Here is a 20,118-nt window from a genome sequence, read left to right as displayed (position 1 = left end):
CTCCCCCCAGCCCAGGTTGCTCCCAGCCCCGTCCAACCCGGCCTTGAACACCTCCAGGGATGGGGCAGCCACAGCTTTCCGAGGAGGCACCATCCCTGGGAGTGTTCAAGGCCATACTTAGAGGGGTTCATAAAAGGAAAGAGGATTTATCAACCGAAGGCGTTTGGTTTGGTCTGGAAGAGACTGCTTCTTCAGCGAAGCTAAAGCTATTGCCAAAAATATTTTTCAAGCATGATCATTTTTGGCTTTAAGCAAACAAAATATAGTTTTGCAAGAAACACAAAGCTTCATGGTTTTGATTTCTTCTGAGAACTTGATGAAGAAGTATCTGTGCAAAAAAAAAAGGGCAAACTTTTTGTAATTTTTTGGAAGGAAGAAAAATTTACTGACTGTCTCTAATCATGTTTTTATGCACTCTCTGACATATGCCAAGCAAGTAAATGCTAATTGGTATCGTGCTGCTCCCCTCAGGAAATCTCAAGAGCACGATATGAGTCCAGAAAGAGAGACCGAGGAACTCTGATTAACAGCTTTTTTTTTTTTTTTTTCACCTGATTAAGTATTCCAGCCTTTAAAGTTTCCTCTGAAAGCAAAAAGCATCATGGAACTGGAGAGTCCCAGGGTGTATTACACACAAAAAAAAAAAAAAAGAAATCATGAAAGGTGCGACACAGCTGGGGTTCGGGGCTGGTCCCTCCCGGCGGTTTCGGCAGAGCAGGCAGCGGTCCTGTGGCGCGTGGTGCAGAGTGACAGGGGTGCTGGATGTGGCCGTGATGGTGCCCAGACGCCGGGCCTTAGCCCCACGTCCTTGCGGTGTTAACTGGGGACGGGAGGAGCGGAGCAAGCCCTGCTTCCACGCGTGGCTCCTCGGAGGTGCCCATGGGCAGGTGGGATGGGGATTTTGTTCTTCGGTGGGTTAGGAGAGGGAAGGAGAGTGAAAGTGCCTTTTCTTGACACGACGGCTGTGCAGAAAGGAGCGTTTCTCAGGGCAGGAACCTTCTGGGTCAGCGGGGAGTCAGTGAAATAACAAATTTTGCCTTTCTGACTGTTACTAACATTTTTTTCTCTGTTCTTTCTGCTTCCTGGGGTAAGACGGGCCAATCAAGCTCTTCTGTAGGTTGCTTTCTGCTAAGTATTTACCCCCCTCCCCTCATTTCCCTCTGTGCTGTGCCCGTGTGTGTGCCCGTGGACTCGTGGGGGCGATGGGGTGGCGGAGGCGGGGGGGGAGGCTGGAGCCGGAGCCTGAGCACGCAGTAGCTTTGGGGATGCTGCCAACCATCAGGATTTGGCACCCGGGAGGCCCTGATTCAGCAAAGCACTTCAGCAAGTAATTAAGACGTGCAGTTTCTTTTGAGCCATCCTCGAGCCGCGCGCTCAGCGCCGCTCACGCCGAGGGGCGGCTGTTCCCAAGGAGGCCAAGCGCTGAGCTGCGGCCGCTCTCGCGGGCTGCGAGCACCCTCCGCCGGGGCTGGTCCCCAGCCGTGAGCGCGTCCCCGCTGCGCTGCCGACCGCGGCACGACTCCCGGGGACGTCACCTCGCCGGGGCTCTGTAACAGAGGAGGAAGGGCAATTTTAAGAGATTATGATCAGGAACTGGCCGACGAAGCAGTTGGCTGCCTTTCCTGTCCTGAAATAACCCACGAGCAGTTAATAATCTATTCTAATGTATGCACAAGTGGAAAATGTTTTTTTCATGGGTATTTCAGATGGGAAAAGCTATTTCTTTTTCTTTATTTTTGGCATTATTTTGAAGTAACCACATTAATTAAGCAGAGAGTAAAACTGTTTGGTTTAGATGAGCAGAAATTGATCACGTGTGTTCATATCTTTCAGTTGGATAAATATAATTCTCAAAATATACAGCTGAATATTGTGTATGTTCCCTGTTATTCACTTAATGGTTCTTTGTTTCAAGCAAATACTCTTGCCGGTCATTTATTCCTTGTGATGTCCCTGCAAAATGAGCACGAGCACGAAAGGGACATGACACACAACTCTTCTGGTTTTAAAAGTGGAACAACAAAGCGAGAGAAAGGTTTTCAGCATTTACCCAGCTCCGGTACACAACAGGACCGTCCCCTGAAATAGGTTGTCTCTATCCCGGCAAAAACATACATAGAGAATCGTTAGGGGAAAGTAAAATAATGATTTGCTCAAGTGCTTTGCAACTTGGGAACCCAGCCACCTTCTGAAACCGAGCGGGAAAAGTCTAGCATCTCTACAGAGCATCAAATGTTTAGCAAGATTGCTCCTATGACAACTGCAGGGTAGGCAGGAGTCGGGAGCAAACACCAGACTGAACTAAACCAAAGGAGATCCGTCCTCAGCCAGGGGAGCGGTGACCCTGCCCGGGCGCGCTGCGGGGCTCAGCGTCCCTGGGGGCCGAGCGGGGCTGTCCCCTGCCTGCCTCCCTGCCACTGACCCCTGCTGCGGGCTGAGTGGCTTTGTTCCAGCACTGGAGAGGAAGGCCCAGCGTTTCTGTTTCATGTTTGCAGCTTGGAAAGAAACAGTTTACTTTCTGAGTAATTTGAGAGCAAGACGTTGGTTGATCACTTTCATGAACATCCTGATTTTGTAGCAGCTAACAACTTCACATTTAAATCAAGATATGAAGAAATGAAAACTGAGTTACAGAAATGATTCATGTACCTTCCAGACCTATTAGGAATAGGAATAGGAATAGGAATAGGAATAGGAATAGGAATAGGAATAGGAATAGGAATAGGAATAGGAATAGGAATAGGAATAGGAAAGTGGTGTTTTTCTTGCTCCAACATTGCTTTTCTGTACTCTGTTCACAGATTAATGAGAGTAGTCACTCTTCATTTTCATAGCTTCACTGTTAAGTTACTAAATCATTGACTGGTTCTGCACAGCACAAGAAAGTTAAACCTGTTATTTCAACCATGTTAAAGCTCACGTGTGCTGCAGCCCATCCTCTTTTGCGTTAAAAGACGAACCTGGTGAGAGGCAGCACTGCCCCATTGCAGCAGGCAGCGGAAGGGGCCGCTCCCTCTACCAAAACCTTGGGAAAGGGTTTTTTTTTTCTTCTGGTCACCTATTCTGCATTGAGTGTTGTGACACAGATCGCAGACCGGCTGTGCGTGGCTCTGCACCAGCTCCCACCGGGGTGGGCTCTGCAACCAGCAGGACAGGGTTAACTTCGACTGCTCTCTCCATTTTCTGTAGCATTTAAAAATAGCCTGGGCTTTTAAATCAATCCAGACAACATGCGGTCATAAAGTAACAACACATTTCCTTTAGTGAAGTTCTCGCAGCCTCTGGCGTTCAGTCCCGTTCTGCAGAGGCTGGGTCTGAAGCAGCTGAGGGGTTGGATGAAAACCTCTCGGCACTCTTCTCCTGGCAGGGCAGCACGATCTTTCCAGGCTTTGCAGGGTGATAATTTAGCTCTGGCCGGTTCTTCCTCCAGTGCTGAAATGCCGACTCAAAAGCTGCAGTTTGGGCACGCAGGGTTTTTTTCAGCGGTTGGGGAATTTGTCATTTCCTCTCCTCTGCTGTCTTTAGCTGTGAAAATCAAGAAGCCGATCAAGACAAAGTTCCGCATGCCGGTGTTCAACTGGGTCGCCCTCAAACCCAACCAGATCAATGGGACGGTCTTCAACGAAATAGATGACGAAAGGATCCTGGAGGTATGAGCGCTGCTTGCTGCCTTCTGCCTCCCACTTCTGTCCATAACACAAGCGAATATTGGTCTTTGCAGGAATAGATTGCAGCAATTATTTTGGCAAACAGCTCATCCAGTGGCCCCCAGTGCCCAGTAGGTCAGTGTGAGCACCTTGGTTGAGAATTAGGGATGGTGACTGGTAGTATCAATTATAAAGGGCGCATACCTGTTGTGTGCATTTATTTCATAGAATCACACAATGGTTTGAGTCAGAAGGGACCTTAAAGATCATCTAGCTCCAGCTTCCCCGCCCAGGGCAGGGCCACCTCCCCCAGCCCAGGTTGCTCCCAGCCCCGTCCAACCCGGCCTTGAACACCTCCAGGGATGGGGCAGCCACAGCTTCTCGGGGCACCCTGCGCCAGGGGCTCACCGCCCCCACAGCCAAGAATTTCTTCCTCAGATCTAAATCTCCCCTCTTTCAGGTTAAAACTGTCCCCCCTCATCCTATGGCTCCCCTCCTTGATCCAGAGTCCCTCCCCAGCTCTCCCGGAGCCCCTTTAGGCACTGGAAGGGGCTCTGAGGTCTCCCGGGAGCCTTCTCTTCTCCAGGCTGACCCCCCCACCTCTCCCAGCCTGTCCTCCCAGCAGAGGGGCTCCAGCCCTCCCAGCATCTCCGGGGCCTTCTCTGGCCCCGCTCCAACAGCTCCGGGGCCTTCTGCTGTGGGGACCCCCCGAGCTGGAGGCAGCACTGCGGGGGGGTCTCCCCAGAGCAGAGGGCAGCAGAGGGGCACAATCCCCCCTTGCCCTGCTGGCCACGCTGCGGGGGATGCAGCCCAGGGGGCCGGGGGCTCTCTGGGCTGCCAGCGCACATTGCTGTCTCGTGGGGAGCTTCTCATGCACCACCACCCCCAGGGCCTTCTCCTCAGGGCGGCTCTCCAGCCATTCCCCGTCCAGCCTGGAGTTGTGCTGGGATTGCCCCGACCCACGTGCAGGACGTTGCACTTGGCCTTGGTGAACTTCATGAGGTTCACACAGGCCCACCTCTCCAGCTTGTCCAGGTCCCTCTGGATGGCATCCCTCCCCTCCAGTGTTTTAAACAGATCAGCTGAGAGGAGGAAGATGGATTTTTCCAGCCTAAAGTCTCTGCTCCGCTCTGTAGGAGTTAGGCTTGGGCGGGCGGCTGCGCGCCGGGGAAGGAAGCCTAAAGCAGCAGAGAGCAGCGCCGAGTACACAGGTCTCATGTCCTCCCCGTGCCCTGAGGAGGCACATGGCTGGATGAAGCCTGGGTGCTAATATGGGTGTTTCCCTGAACTTTTAAACATGTATGGGGCTACTGGGGGTGGAGGCCAGATTTCCTGATCACTAACTCGGGAGCGCGCGGGCATTACATCCCGCAGCCCCTGATGGAAGTGCTCTGCTGTAGTCACAGCGGTGCGGGGTCCGTCCTGCAGTTCAGGCATGGGCAGTGCGGGTTTTAGCGTTTGCTGCAGGAGGGATAAATCATTTTCTTTCCTTTTTAGGATTTAAACGTGGATGAATTTGAAGAAATATTCAAAACAAAAGCCCAGGGTCCAGCTATTGATCTTACTTCAAGCAAGCAAAAGATAACTCAGAAAGGGTCAAACAAAGTCACGTTACTGGATGCCAACAGGGCCAAAAATCTTGCCATTACTTTAAGGAAAGCTGGAAAGACAGCAGATGAAATATGCAAAGCTATTCACGTGTAAGTAAAACACTTGTCAGCAAAGAAATCATGTTTAAGATTTACTGTGATTTTGGTAAGTGGAATGGTTTTGAATTGGCAGTTGATGTAAATGCTTTTGCATCTGGAAAAAAGCCAGGAGTAAGGATGGAACCATTCGGAATTCCCAGAAATCAAATTCCCTTGAACTAAAATAAAAAACTTGCAGTTTTATGTCGCTGTGTCACTATGCAGGCTTAACAAATTAACACTTCTGTTAAAGAAGCTAATTCATGTATATGCGCAGTATGCCATTGCATACTGCATCTCTCGTTCGCTTTGCGCAGTACTTTCTGTTAGAATGAACACTCAAAAGCCGGAGTGTCAGGAAGAGACAACTATTTTAGTTTGCTCCGTAAAGCACGACTTTACTCCGAGTGCACTGGAGGGGTTTTGCATGGAATTAGGTTTATGTAGTGGCCCCAGGCAGTGCCAAACCCCAGTGTGACGCAGGTCTGCCCGAGGTACGCAGCAGACCCAGGAGTGCAGCCAGGGGCTCGGCTGCGCCCCATCCTGTGCCAATACGGACCCTCATCCACCACTCCGGTGGCTCCTGGGGACAGAGCACAGGTGTACTGGCTCTTGGGGCTGATCCTGAAGCCATCCAGAAGCACTTAGTACTCATGGCCATGACAACTATCTGCCATTTCTCCATGAAGTAATTTCTTCAAAATTTGGACGCACAAGCGTTACCTTTGGGCTGGCAGGGAGGGTGACCCAAACCTGCGGCAGACTGAGGCTGGTTCAGCAGCTGGGGATTCACAGAATCCCGGACTGGTCAGGGTCGGAAGGGCCCTCTGGAGGTCCCCCAGTGCCACCCCTCGCCAGAGCAGGGGCACCTCCAGCAGTGGCACAGGACACCTCCAGGCGGGTTTGGAATGGCTCCAGAGGGGGAGACTCCCCCCCCTCTCTGGGCAGCTGTGCCAGTGCTCTGCCGCCCGTGCAGGAGAGAAGTCCCTCCTCAGGTTGAGATGGAACTGCCCATGGTCACGTTTGTGCCCATTCCCTCTTGTCCTGTCACTGGGCACCACTGGAAAAAGACTGTTCCCACCCCCCCGGCACCCTCCCTTGAAGGATTGATAAGCGTTGATAAGATCCCCCTCAGTCTTCTCTTCTCCAGACTGAACAGCCCCACGGCCCTCAGCCTCTCCTCATCAGAGAGATGCTCCAGTCCCCTCATCATCTCCATAGCCCTTTGCTGGACCCTCTCCAGCAGTTCCCTGTCCTTCTTGACCCGGGGAGCCCACAACTGGACACAGTGTTCCAGATGTGCCTCACTGGGGCAGAGTAGAGGGGGAGGATGACCTCCCTCGCCCTGCTGGCCACACTCTGCTTGATGCCCCCCAGGATGCCATTGGCCTTCTTGGCCACCAGGGCACATTGCTGGCTCTGGCCCAAATTAACTAAAATTGCTGTTTCCTCCTCCCCACATGTGTTCTCTGACAAAAGGTGTGGCCATGGAGGAGTGGGGCGAATGACCCCATCTTTGAAAACAGAAACAAGGCACCCAGCAGCACCAGTCACATCAGCACGGTGACCTTGTTCACACCTTCATGTGCAGGACCGTGCCCCCCACCCCAGCCAGGGCAGCATGAGCAGGAGTGAGCTCAGAGCATCTTTATAGTGTCTCATTGCATTACTGACCCAGGCTCCCGTGTAGCTGAGCAGCGTGGGAAGGTCATGCCTTTGGCAGCTTTCTCACTTCTGTTACTTTTCCATCATTTGTGTAGAGTTGTTGTAACACCACTTCTGGTTTGTGACCACGCAGGTTTGACCTGAAAACGTTGCCAGTGGATTTTGTTGAATGCCTCATGCGGTTCCTGCCCACCGAGAACGAAGTGAAAGTGCTGCGGCTCTACGAGCGGGAAAGGAAACCCATCGAGAACCTGTCGGACGAAGACCGGTTCATGATGCAGTTCAGCAAGATTGAGAGGCTGATGCAGAAGATGACCATCATGGCGTTTATAGGCAACTTTGCAGAAAGCATCCAGATGCTGACCCCGGTGAGTGGGGGACAAGCCCTGGGGACACCGGGGCGATGCACTGGCTGTGCGGGGATCGGGGCTTCCCAGGGGGTCAGGATCCCCTTGGGAGCTGCGCTCTGCAGTGTGGGTCAGCTTGCGGGGAGCATTGCAGCCAGGCGCTGGCGTGGGGCACTCGGTGAAGGTTATAGAGATGTTAAATTTTCTAAGACAGAGTGATTGTGGGTTTCATGGGGACAGACAAGAAACACACGAATGAAAAAGTGGTTTCCTAGCTGTATTTTCGTATATCGGTGACCCAATATCCCAGGTGCCATTTGTGTGGCAGCTCGTAGCCTGGACTGCTCCATACCTTCCTGTTTCTTTACCCTGTAGAAGCTTAAAACCGATTTAAATGGAAATCTAGTTGTTTGTATCATCAGGGAAAGTTATTATCAGTGTTGGTCCACGGGCTCTTTGAAGTGTGTCCCATTCTACCTGATGCATCTTTCACAGTCGTAAGGATTGAAATGTAAATATACACTTCTACCCAACCACATCTGAGTGTGGTAAATCTGCGGTGCAGGTGAATTATTTGAAATCCTGATGTGTCAGGGCAGGATAACATTCATGCTAGGGCCCGTGGTATGGATGAAAAACAAGAGGCTTTTTTCAGAATATGGGTTTGTAGATTTTAATTTTACTCTTGGGTTAGACGTGCATTAACCAAAGCTCTTCCTGTGTTACCTGCAGCAACTTCATGCAATAATAGCCGCATCCGTCTCAATAAAGTCATCCCAGAAGCTTAAGAAAATACTGGAGGTAGGTCTGATTTCAGATACGTTCAGTAGCTCAACCACTCACCCTTACTTGTACTGCAACCACACCTGGGTACACACCAGCCCTCCTTCCAGAGGTTTCTGAAGCGCCGTGCGTTTCTCCTGGAAATTCACGCTCTGCTCTGTTTCCTCCTGGCAGATAATCCTGGCTCTTGGCAACTACATGAACAGCAGTAAACGAGGAGCCGTGTATGGATTTAAGCTACAAAGTTTAGACCTGGTAAGTAAACCAAAGGTGCCTGGGGGGGACCAGGTGGGAATGCATTTCCCGTCTGCGGCGAGCGGCTGCTGGGGGACGCGGCCGGCACTTTCCAGCCGGTGAAAGCAGAGGGCGGCAGCGGGGAAGGTGGTCCCTGCCCGGCAGGAGGAGTTTGCTTTGCTTATCGTTGTTTTGAGGGGCCGCTTAGGAGAAGGCACGTGTCTTTAGAGGCTCTGCAGACCACAGCTTGAAAACCACCTGCTAAACAGTTCAATGAGGTTTTTATGGCCGTCTCTGTCAGATGGAGATAGAGCAGGGAAAGGCGAGCAGCGGGTGAGTCACTTTGCGGGGAGCCTGCTGCACCTCCACCCAGCGATCTCTTTGCCTTCTCTCCCCAGCTCCTAGAAACGAAGTCAACAGACCGAAAGCAGACCCTGCTGCACTATATTTCAAATGTGGTCAAGGAGAAGTACCAGCACGTATCCCTCTTTTACAACGAACTTCATTACGTGGAGAAGGCTGCTGCAGGTACTGTCACTCTCCTGGGCCTGGCCGGTGGTGGTGGCACGCCTGCCATGCGAGGGACTTCGCGGCACACCACACATGGGCTGTGGGGGTCCTTCTCGGTGGGGAATTGTTCACGCTGAGCGTTCGGGTGCTTGTGGAGCCGGAGGGATGCAGCGGTTTGGGTTTTATTTCCTAGTGTCTCTTGAAAACGTCCTCTTGGACGTGAAGGAGCTGCAGAGGGGCCTGGATCTGACGAAGCGCGAGTACACCATGCATGACCACAACACCATGCTGAAGGAGTTCATTCAGAACAACGAAGGGAAGCTAAAGAAACTGCAGGACGACGCCAAAATAGCCCAGGTGTTTCTTTGTTCTTGGGGTTTGGCGAGCGGGTGGGTGTGACACAGTGAGCAGCAGCACGTCACTGCACGGGACGTGCTTTATCCACGCAGCAGGGAGGAGGAGGTGCAGCGGCGTTGCAGGTTTGTGCCTGAGTTCGAGTGCCAGACGTAGACGTGCTGGTGTGAGCCAAGGGTTTCACAGGCAGAGGGAATGTAGACCCTTTACACCGAATACTGCAGCAATGGCTGGTGAGTTTATCTTCAAATGTGTGCACTGCAGTAAATCTGTGCTTTTTGTAGGATGCCTTTGATGATGCTGTGAAGTACTTTGGGGAGAATCCCAAGACGACGCCCCCCTCGGTCTTCTTCCCGGTGTTTGTCCGGTTTGTGAAGGCCTACAAGGTAACCAGGAGCATCCTCCTCTTCCTTTCCGTCCTCCTGAACCCAGTTTGGTGCCTGCGGGGCTCGGGGCTCCCAGCAAAGCAGCCTGGGGCTCCCTCTAGCTTTGATGCGATGGGAGCCATCCCCGACAGCACGGCACCACCAGCCCGGGGCAGCGCAAATAGTTGTTTTGGGATTATTTTCAGGGCTGAAAGACAGCATGGCTGTCTGAGACGCTGGAGGAATCCTCAGAAATTGAATGTCTGTGCAGCTGCAGCTTCCACCTTTAACCCTGTCTCTTGGGACTGGGAGGGGATGGTTTGTGCCACTGAGGAAGGTCTCTCCCAGCCCATGTTTTTTCAGGCTGTGTTCAGAGGCAGCTGAATTGCTACACCTAATCTTGCTTCCTTGGAAAGCCCCGTGGCAGCAAGGGATAGCATTACTCATTTGTAATATTTAGTTTCCCTGTAGCAATTGGAAGCTCTAACCTGTGCTTTTTTTTTTTTTTTTTTGGTGACAAATAGCAAGCAGAAGAAGAGAATGAGTTGAGAAAAAAGCAGGAACAGGCCTTAATGGAAAAACTTATGGAGCAAGAAGCATTGATGGAGCAACAGGACCAAAAGGTATGAAACAGATAAGTCTTAAAGGCAGGATTGTTCACGTTCGTGTGTTTTTCCTGATAGTCCAGAAAGCTCAGCTCTGTAAAGAACTTCAGTTGCCCAGAAATAGAGTCTCTGGAAGTTTTCTGCTTACGTGAAGAGAACTGAAATAAGCTGAAATAGTTACAGTGTGTGGTTCTGCTACTTCTGAAGTCTGCAAAATTAAGAAAAACGGAATAGACAGATAACCATCTCGTCCACGTTGCCGTTAGCTCAACTTTGTTCTTCTCTGGCCTTGTATCTGTTCAAACGCCACTGGTGCTCAGTGCGCAGAGCCTCCCGTCACTTGCAGGGACAAGGAATGTTCCTCCCCAGATCCTTCCCTGTCAGAGCATGGCAGCAGGACTGAGCCCCACGGTACCGTTTTATAGGAATTTTCCTGACGTGTTTGGGTTTGGTTTTTTTTTGTTCGGAGGTAACACTTCAGATTTGCTACAGAAAGTTTCCCCTGGCTCTAAAACAGCCACAGTGTCGGCTTGTGCTGCTTCCCGCAGCTGTTGTTGGGATCTTTAATCCCAGCCAAGCTTTTTCCCTCGGAAGGAAAGCCTGTTCTCCTTCTTCCCCTGATGCTTTTCAGCGGTAAGAGCTCGGAGCCCCAGTTCCCAGTGATGAGAAGGCTTGGAAGTAGATCACAAATGTAAAAAAAGCAGCTCGGCAGCCGGCTTAACTTGTGACTCTGCCCGTGCTCTCCGTGGGACGTGAGCTAACCGCACACCTGGGTTTTCCCGGGCTTGCAAAATTGGGCAGAAAACTGGCAGTTCCTGTTTGCTGATTGCTGCTGGTGGGATCTCCTGGTGTTTCACGTTGAGGAAGAGAGGACGCAGGGCAGCTGGAGGTCACTCCTTACAAGCCCTCTCTTCTCTCCTTTCAGTCTCCTTCACATAAAACAAAGAGACAGCAGCAAGAGCTGATTGCAGAGCTCAGGCGGCGGCAAGTCAAGGATAACAGGCACGTGTACGAAGGCAAGGACGGTGCGATTGAAGATATTATAACAGGTAAACCCCTTTTGTTCCGTAATCTGAGGCCCTTTCACAAAGGATAAAACGGTGTATCTGCCTAATAGCTACCCCAAGTGCTTCGGGTACTTCCTAAAAAAGGGTTACCCAGCTTAGGACACTGTTTATACGATGCGAATCCAGTATAGAGACTTTGCTAATGGTGTGTAACACACAAACCCCAGTAACCTGCCTTCGCGTGTCCGCGGCCAGCGCTGCGTGCGCAGACCGCGGACACACGCTCTGTTTCTTAGTTCTTCTCTTTCAGCATGTGGGGACGTACTGGGTCTGCGATCTTTAGAGTAGCCAGTTCAGTGCCTGACTGCATCAGCAGATGCTCCGGTGGGGACGTGCATGCCATGCAGATCTTTCCCAGAAACGTTTTTTTCCCCATCAATCGAACGAATGACGGATGTTTAACATTATTAAGAGCCTACATTTTCATTAAAACGTACTAACAGTAATTGCGCCACATTATTGCACAGTTACAGCAAATCATTTAGTCAAACCTGAATGATTTATGGCCCTAAACTGCTTCTGGTTTTACTGCTTCTCCGTTTGGGAGGCAAAGGCTGCACTGGGGCTGGAGGGAGAGGGCAGAACCCGCTGCTGTAGCCAGAGACAGTCAGGACTTTGGTGCAAATATTTGCTGATAAAAAGAGCTGCCTTCGAAAACTGCGTTTTGCTCAGGAGTCAAATAATTTTTAATCTGTACAGCTGCTCTGATTGCAGTACTTTGATTTTACTGCACGTTCCTCACCCGTGGTGTGAAAGGAACCCGGTTTTAACACTTCCATAGCTTTACGGCGCTCCGTTTCCATTGCAGAGAAGCTCAAAAAAAGGCCTTTGGGCAGAATTTCCTTGGCTACCGCTCCTGAATGTTTTCCACATGAGTTTTTCCTTCAGGAGGGGAGGAGAGCTCTTTTACCGCTCACTAAGGAAAGCCGGGGGATTTTTGCCCAACCAGATGACAGGGCTGAAATGCTTGAAGCTTTCCCAACTCTTTTTAACCTTGATTAATAGCTTCCTAAGATAATATTCTTTATTTAAAGGGCAGAGTCGCTATAATATCTAATCTGTTACTGCTCCTACAACTCCTTCAGACTCCTGGAAGCTTGTTTAATTGGTGAAGTGGTTCTCCTGTTCTGTGGGAGAAACAGATTGTGTGGCAGAAGACGGTCCACATGCCAAAGGCAGTCCAGTGGAGGGAGCGCCAGACTCAAATTAAACATTTCCTGTGGTCTTGTGCCTGGCAGCTCCCGTTGCGGGGGCGTCTCTGCCGGCCTCAAGCCACGTAATACTAAAGGTTGGGCAGAGAAAGTCAGGTAGGACCGAGGTCACTTGAATACGCCCCACGAGACCTCAGTCAGGGGTATGGAAATGATGGAAATTGTCGTTGTAAATTGGATAGTGCCTCGTCAGATGCACAGAAGAGCTCTTGCCGACCCGGAGCGGAGCGGTGTCTAACAGCACGCCCTTTTCCGGAGCACGTTTAGCAGTAGTCTCTCAAAACCGTTGAAAACGATGTAACATAAGAAAGACTTACTCAAACCGCCTCGTTGCCAAAGCCTACTGGAGCGCAGTGGGATTAGACAGCTGGTTGGAACGTGTAAGGCAGTCCCCGGGTGTCTGTAACCGAGCACTAACACTGTACTAATGCGATAGATCCGCTTCTCACGGCTCTGTTTGTCTGTTTGGCTGTTATTCCCATGCAGTGCTGAAGACTGTGCCCTTTACCGCTCGAACCGCCAAGCGGGGCTCTCGGTTTTTCTGCGAACCTGTTCTCACTGAGGAATTCCATTACTAAACTATTCCTCTTTCACATCTGATGCTCTTAGAAAAAAGAAAGGTTGCTGTAGATTTTTGACACTTCTCCGTTTGTACGGATCTCAGCCAGGATCATGTGAATGTTGAGTGTATAGTAATGTCCAGCGTCCACCTGAAGTTGTATTTATGTCACCTCTGTTGCATGTTCTTGTGTTCCAGTAACTTTATATTCCATCCCATCGACTTTGTGCTCGATGCTTTTGGCCATCCTTGAGTTTCAAAGGCATCTCTCACCCTCCTGGCAAATGCCATAGGACAGCAAGTGGGGGAAGTCACGGTAGAATTGGTGCGGGTTTCCTACAGTTCCCAAGGCCGAGGAGCTCAAACGCAGTCAAAAAGTGACGGTTCACTTGGCTTTCCTATGGCATCTCTTCTGGCCTGCAGATCTTTCCCTGTGCGCCAGTCCACCTCCGGGAAATGCATGTAACACATCAGCTGTATGCCAAAGCGAAATTACGGGCTGCATGAACTAAGTGGGGCTCTCCTGGGGTTTGCTCTCTGGCTTGGAAGGGTTGTCTGTAATAACGTACGTCCTCTGCGAGGAGTCTTTTGGGTTGGACTTTTTAACCAGCACCTGCATGTTCGTCTGCATGTGAGATCCGGGATACAATGAACAGCGTAAAATCTTTTCTCATTCGGTCACATCCATATTTAACTTTTTTCAGTTCCATGCCAACGTTACCTGAATAAAATCAGAGCTGTTTACTGAGCACTAACCGGTCCCGATTCACGGGACCTTTGTGCAGTGCCGGGGTTGGGCTCGGTACCGGCAGCGGTGCCCAAACCGGGGGCAGGGGGAAGGAGCGGAGCTGGGGAAACACTCAGCTGTGTGCTGGAACGGCAGAAATTGTCACGCTGAAAAGCTTGGCATGGAACTGAGCCATTGCTACGTGGTGTGGTGTAAAGCGTAAGACGGGTGTGTTTAACACAGCATGTCTGCTAACACTGTTGTCTTGCATTAAGGACTCAGCGGCTTAAGAAGACAACAGTGTTTCACTTTTGTGATATGTATTTTTATGAATGCTTCTAATAAAATCGCAAACTATAATCAGCTCAACGGTTATTTGCTCTTTCGAGTTAATTGCTGTATTATCTTCCTGGAGCCAATCTTCAAAGCAGCTTGGAATTTGGTTAGCGAGAGGCGAGGGTGGCCCTCCTGTCCTTTCCTCTCCTCTCCGTGTCTAACCCCTCCCGTAGCCTTGCCCTCGCCCCTCTTGCTCTGTCGGCTAACGTGCCCGGGAGTTTGGAACGCTGAGTTGACTTGCTCTTCATTTTCCATCCCATTTTTTTACTTAACCATCATTTTGTGTTTTGTTTTGTTTTTGTTTTTTTCTGTTTAGCCCTAAAGAAGAATAATATCACTAAATTTCCAAATGTTCACTCGAGGGTAAGGATTTCTTCTAGCACACCGGTGGTGGAGGATACACAGAGCTGGCAAGCATCACTTTTTACTTAGCTTCCTCCTCTCTCTGTATGCCAGGCAGCCTCTTGGTAGATGTGGCTAAGCGTAATACTGGTGAGAGCCTAAAGGCCAGTGGAGACTGAGACCATTTGTTTTCACCCTCCGTGGTGTCAGGGATCCACAGGCCATGGGCTGGTGACCGTCTTCATGCTCTCTCCGTTTTGGCCCTTCCTCTTCCAAGTTTATCCCAAAATAGCAGTCTTCTCCCCAGGTTGTTTCAGCCCCATAGTTCCCCGGATATTCTGCTGCCCCCGTCTCGGTCCTGCTACGGCCACCGAACGGGGCACGAGATGGACAACCCGCAGCTGGAGGTGCGGAGGTGGGAGAGGGCAGCACCTTCTGCCGGGGTACACCAGGAGCTGAGAAGTTTGGGAGTCGTGTTTAAACCAAGCCATAAGGCAGCCAGGAAATTTGAGGGAGGGTTTGCCCAGTCCAAGGCAAGTTTGTTTTCCAGGAGACAAATATTTTAACGCCAATTAGTCTTCAGGTGTACCGACTGTGCTCGTTATTTCATAGCCACACATGTAACAGCACATGTAACATGTAACAGCACATGTAACGCAGGCTTTCATCAACACCTCCATCTCCAGCTTTCTCCACTGCTCCATCCATTGCATGCTCAGAATTCCCTCCTCTTCCCCCCCGAGCTCTCCCCTCCCCAGCAGCAGCAGAGCGGGTCGGGCTGGGCTTTGCCGCCGGTGAGGAAGAGGAGGAGGAGGAGGAGGAGGAGGGAGGGGGTTGGCGGCTCTGTTGCCTTCGGCTAACGAAGCATCTCTGCCGCCGGGCGAGATGGTGGCTGCGGGGCAGGACGGAGCTTTGCAAGCGGGTCGCAGCGTTCCGGCTGCTCTCGCTCAGGGCCCCCTCTTGTCAATGAACGGGTGTACGGAGAGCACAGACCCACCCCTGTGTTGCTGACCGCTTGCCCCGTTGTGCCCTGGGTCACACGTCTCCAGCGAGCTCCGTCCCGCTCTAGAACGCTCCTTCAGCCCCCGGTAGCGTCTGAGGGGCTGCGGGAAGCACCAAGGCGTACATCAAGCAGACTGATTTCAGTTGCTGTTGCCTTCTCCACGGATGGTCACGACCACGAGCAGCCCATGGGTGGGGAGACGCTCGCACTAACTTGAGGGCAGAACTCCATTTAGTTTCACCAGCATTTGGGCGCGTTTCACCAGTATTACCCGCTGCTTGGGTGCGTAGTAAAAAGGGCACGTCAGCATTCGCTCACTTCTGCTCTCGTTGGGTTGAAGTCCCTTCTCCTCTTCCTACACAAGCTGCTTTGATTGGCTTCCAGCAGGACTTTTCCGTATCTAGACTGCGTGCGTGCGTGGCTGTGTGCGTGTGCGTGCCCGCGGGCGAGCCGTGCGTGTTGACGAACGCCGCTTTCCTCTCCGCAGATCTTAGAAACCAGCCGTACCGACGGGCCGACGCGGTGAGGAGAAGCGTCCGGCGGCGCTTTGATGATCAGAACTTGCGCTCTGCAAACGGTGCTGAGATAACCATGTGAGCTGGAGCCCAGCGGGTGTCGAGGAAAGGGGGTGCTTGAATGATACTGTGTCCGTGTGAACTCTGTTCTGCCACTCATTTACAGCCTTGGGAACAGCAAAATTGACCTTCTAAAGGGCTCAAAGACCTAGAAAATGCATAGGAACGTCAGCCGTGGGCTCTCCACTCAACCGTAGCTAACAAGTGCCTAAAATTGAAGTACCTGCTCAAATTAATCAAAGCAATAGGACTTGATTTGATTGGGTATCTTTTTACACCAATACGTTATTCAGTATTTTAACCAAAATGTAAAATACATGTTGTTTTTGGGTGTTTAGTTTGGTTTGATGATATAAAAAGTTTAGTGACTGGTCTCCTGTGGACCCGACCTGCGTCCCGACTGGTTGTAAACAGGTAACGCTTGGACGTGCTCTGCTTTTAAATGCATTCCTCTGCTGTCCGCCGAGGGGCTGCCCTTGGCTTCGGCTGCACTTACTGGCTTTTGTGTTCGGTGTTTATTTTTTTTTTTTAAAAAAAAAAAGGAAGACATTTAAGGGCTTTCTATATATAAATGGAAATCATTCCAAGAAGAGACCCGTACCTTTTCCCACCACGCACAGACTCCCTGCCACCGTAGTAGGACGCGGTGCCACAGACGGCGGTGATCACACGCTGTAGAGCAACCGAGCGCGAGTCGTCACCTTGAGGTTGTGCTGTGGGTAGTGCGCGACGCGGGGCAGAGGCACGGGGGGGGGCTGGGGGGGCCAAACGCGTTGGCCACGCACAAGTGGAGGAGGGTGGCTGAGGCACGGCGACGGTTTTCAGCTGGAGGCAGCTTTTGAATAACAGTGTATTTATTAATTAGCACTAAGGTATTAACATCTCAATAATCAGTATTAGGATCCTGAGGAGCACTGCGGTTCAGTTGCTCGCGCAGAGACCCACCCTGTGCCCCGCTCCGGGGGATCTGTGCCCCGCTCCAGCTCCGAGTTCCTTGGACAACCCAGTTGAAGCTCCCTGCTAAGGATCGTTTGGTCAGCGAAGGGAAGCCCCGCCTGAAAATCCCCGTAGGTTACAGGTTGTACGTTGCATTTTTAAGGCTTAAAAAGGGACGTGAGACTCACTTTAGCAAAATTATGCACACCCCCCCCACCTTCCCCCCCTCCCCATCACTACTGCGCACCAGTGTCCCAGAGCAGCAGGATGAAGCCGAATTCGTGCCGGCAGGGTACGCGATCTTCTCAGCGGTGAAGAACTGGACTGGAGAGAAATTTGTACTTTCCAAGATACACTTTGCTTACAGCTTCCCTTTCCCGGTCTCGTTGCATCAATATGTTAATTGTAAAATTTATTGTATAGTATTTAACCACTGAATTTCTTTTTCTTTTTTTTTTGTTGTGCTTATGTGAACCACTGGTGAAGGTCCCATTTTTTTTTTTCTCGGATAACGTGTAGTTATATGATAATCTGTTTTTAAATGTACAGATATTTTGCTACAAAATTGGTGCAGTTTTTTATGGTTTTTACACTTCTCTTTTATTCCCACTTTAGCCTCTGGGTAATATTGTAAATATTGTTAAAAAAAAAAAAGCATCAGCCTGTGCTATACAATCTGAATGTTATTTTAACTTATAGTTTTTGTTTTTATATTTAACTAAATGGACAGTTTGGGGCTCAAAAGTTACCACATTGACCTCTGCTTACCTATTTACAGGAAGTTTACTTCAAAAACTGCCACCTTCTTGCATTTACAGCAACGTGTACTTGACATGCTAAAGAGAACATGCCAAATTGCCTCTTTCGTCACCGACAGTGACAGAAGAGTACTTTAATCTGCGAAAGAAAATTTGACAATTAATTTAATAAATCATTAGGCAACTGGTTAAAAGCACTAGCTCTCACACTCTGAGGCTCAAAGGTATTTTTTTTTATTGAGAACAAAAATTATCGTACAACTAGACTCTAATGCTGGCATGTTCTCTTTAATATTTTTCTAGTAATAGACCTGCTTCTTAGCAATATTAGAAGTGTTTTATAAAAGCAGTTCATGTTACTTTCCTGGTCTGTTCCTGCCATAAGATCAAATAAACTATTTACACTACTACACAGTAATCTCCCAGGGGAGTTTTTTGGTCACGTTTATGTTTTTTTCCCCGCAACCGGTGGCATTTTGCAGGTGGCCACCTGGCACTGTCAGCAGCAGCAGCATGAAAGCCTGGGTGCTGTTTTTGGGTTGGTTTGGTGGGCTTTTTTTATAACTATTCACTATTTGCTTTTGCACATCTGCTCACTCAGTGACTGTAACTGCAGCATGGGGCGGGGGGTTCCCCTCAAAGCGTAATCTCTGGGGCTGTTGGCGTTGGGGATGGATGGGAGGGACCCCCCGCCCTGCCCAGACCAATGACGACCGCACGGTACTGACACTCAATAATTCTCCAGGGCATTTGCGCCATCACTTCGCTCCTCACCACGGCACAGCCAGGCTGGCTGGAGGCCACGGGGACAGTTGTGGCTGTGCGGGACCAGGCAGAGGGACTCAGCCCCCGGGGCTGCGGCAGCTGCCGACCCCTCTGTGACAACCAGTGGCCATCAGTGGTTTGCCATAAACACACAAAAAATCAACAGTACAAATATTTAAGAAGTCCTTAATTTAAAGAGAACAACTTCATACTTTAGCCAAAATTCAGATTTAATTTTCAGAAGAGTTTAACAAAAATCAGTAGCTGGGAGTGCAGGGAGGGGGAGAGCGGGTGTCCAGGAGCTGCAGGGGGGAGATTGGAATAGACACAGGACAAAGGGGACAGTGAGCTGCGCAAGGGCTGTGCAAAACAGCAAATCAAATACAATCAAACACTGTGAGAGACACCATTTAACACTTTTAAAAATAACCGATACCTTTCTAAAAAGCCTTTCAGTTTCAAGGCAGAAATGCAGGGTGTGAGCTCAGCGCATAGTGCTGGCCGGGCAGCAGCGACGGCATCACCGTGTAAGAGCACGACCGGGCAACACCAGCCCCGCGGCCCCACCACCCCAGCGGCACTGGAAATAGATGTGGGTGTAGAATGGGAAAGAGGAGGGAAGAAGAAAGGAAAATAAACCCAAACACAACAACACACCCGCAAAAAAGCCTGAACTCCTTTCCCTTAGAACCCCAATTATGTCTTGCCAAGATTGTTTAGCAAGACGTCTCCTTTTTAGATGCATTTCTTTCGCAAGGTCTAATTAAGACATACAAAGAAATCCCCATTAGAATAATTTACATTTACAGTTTTTTTTTTTTATTTTTAATGGAAAAATAAAGGCAAACCTTTTAAAAGTAATATTTACTTAGAAACACTTTTTCTTTATGTAGGTTATGCAAATGCAAGGCAGTAACAAAATATTGTACATCAGTCCTAATGTGTCTGCAACCCGTTATGACCCGCCCCGTGCTAACCGAGTTCAGCACATGCTACCGTCCTGCGTCCCACCTCGACAGCGATGTCGAACCGACATAAGACATGATTAATGATCAGCATCGCATTTCCCAAATCATTCGTTGGTCTGTTTTCCACGTGGGCACAGCTGCCTGCTATGCCAGCTCCTCATTTCCATTTTAAAGCATGAATCCGGGACAGTGAGTGTGCAAGGTCAGCAAAATGCCCATTTAAAGTCTGGCTGAGCACGCACAGCCCTGGGAGCACCGTCCTGGCCGTCCTGTCAGGCCCGGGGGAGCTGCTTGCTACGGGGTGAACCTGGAACAAAGCCGCTGCCAGCGCTTCAGCAACTCCCCCATTTTGACATCGAACAGAGCCCTGTATTACCACAAATCCTGTTTGACCAAACTACTCGGGTGTTTTTTCCCCCCCAAGTGAAGGGCAACTGCTGGAACACACCAGGATCCCTGCACCGAACATCCTGCAAATCCCACACCGGCTCCACAGGTCATCACCTCCCGCCCTGCAGCAGGGAGCAGCTTTTGCCAGCAGCTTGTATTTCAAATGACTAATTCCAATCGCAAACAGTATTCTTAAGAATTCTGAATCACGTAACCACCCTAGCAAGAAAATACCTTGTACAAATCAGACCTTTTGGGGATTCATGCACTAGAAACAGCTGCC

At 50.3% G+C, this 20,118-nt stretch overlaps 1 protein-coding gene across 2 annotated transcripts in view; it reads left to right on the top strand.

The window, feature by feature from the left end:
* FMNL2 (formin like 2) overlaps nt 1-16,746 on the top strand; it is a gene marked incomplete at both ends in the record, with an annotated part of 157,673 nt that extends 140,927 nt beyond the window's left edge. The window contains 12 exons of one of the 2 annotated variants that reach the window (XM_082483956.1): nt 1,093-1,113; nt 3,526-3,650; nt 5,145-5,347; nt 7,134-7,368; nt 8,080-8,148; nt 8,305-8,385; nt 8,763-8,892; nt 9,068-9,231; nt 9,513-9,614; nt 10,118-10,216; nt 11,124-11,247; nt 14,415-14,530. In XM_082483956.1, the coding sequence (XP_082340082.1) occupies nt 1,093-1,113; nt 3,526-3,650; nt 5,145-5,347; nt 7,134-7,368; nt 8,080-8,148; nt 8,305-8,385; nt 8,763-8,892; nt 9,068-9,231; nt 9,513-9,614; nt 10,118-10,216; nt 11,124-11,247; nt 14,415-14,530 (1,469 nt within the window). Of the gene's footprint in view, nt 1-1,092; nt 1,114-3,525; nt 3,651-5,144; nt 5,348-7,133; nt 7,369-8,079; nt 8,149-8,304; nt 8,386-8,762; nt 8,893-9,067; nt 9,232-9,512; nt 9,615-10,117; nt 10,217-11,123; nt 11,248-14,414; nt 14,531-15,930 lie in introns of those variants that run through there. The other variant, XM_082483957.1, reaches the window with a different exon arrangement.
* Nucleotides 16,747-20,118: the final 3,372 nt, after the last annotated feature.

This window comes from Vanellus vanellus (genome assembly GCF_965231255.1).
Source record: "Vanellus vanellus genome assembly, chromosome: 5".
Classification (NCBI taxonomy): domain Eukaryota; kingdom Metazoa; phylum Chordata; class Aves; order Charadriiformes; family Charadriidae; genus Vanellus; species Vanellus vanellus.
This window is presented reverse-complemented; position numbering and strand designations above follow the sequence as displayed.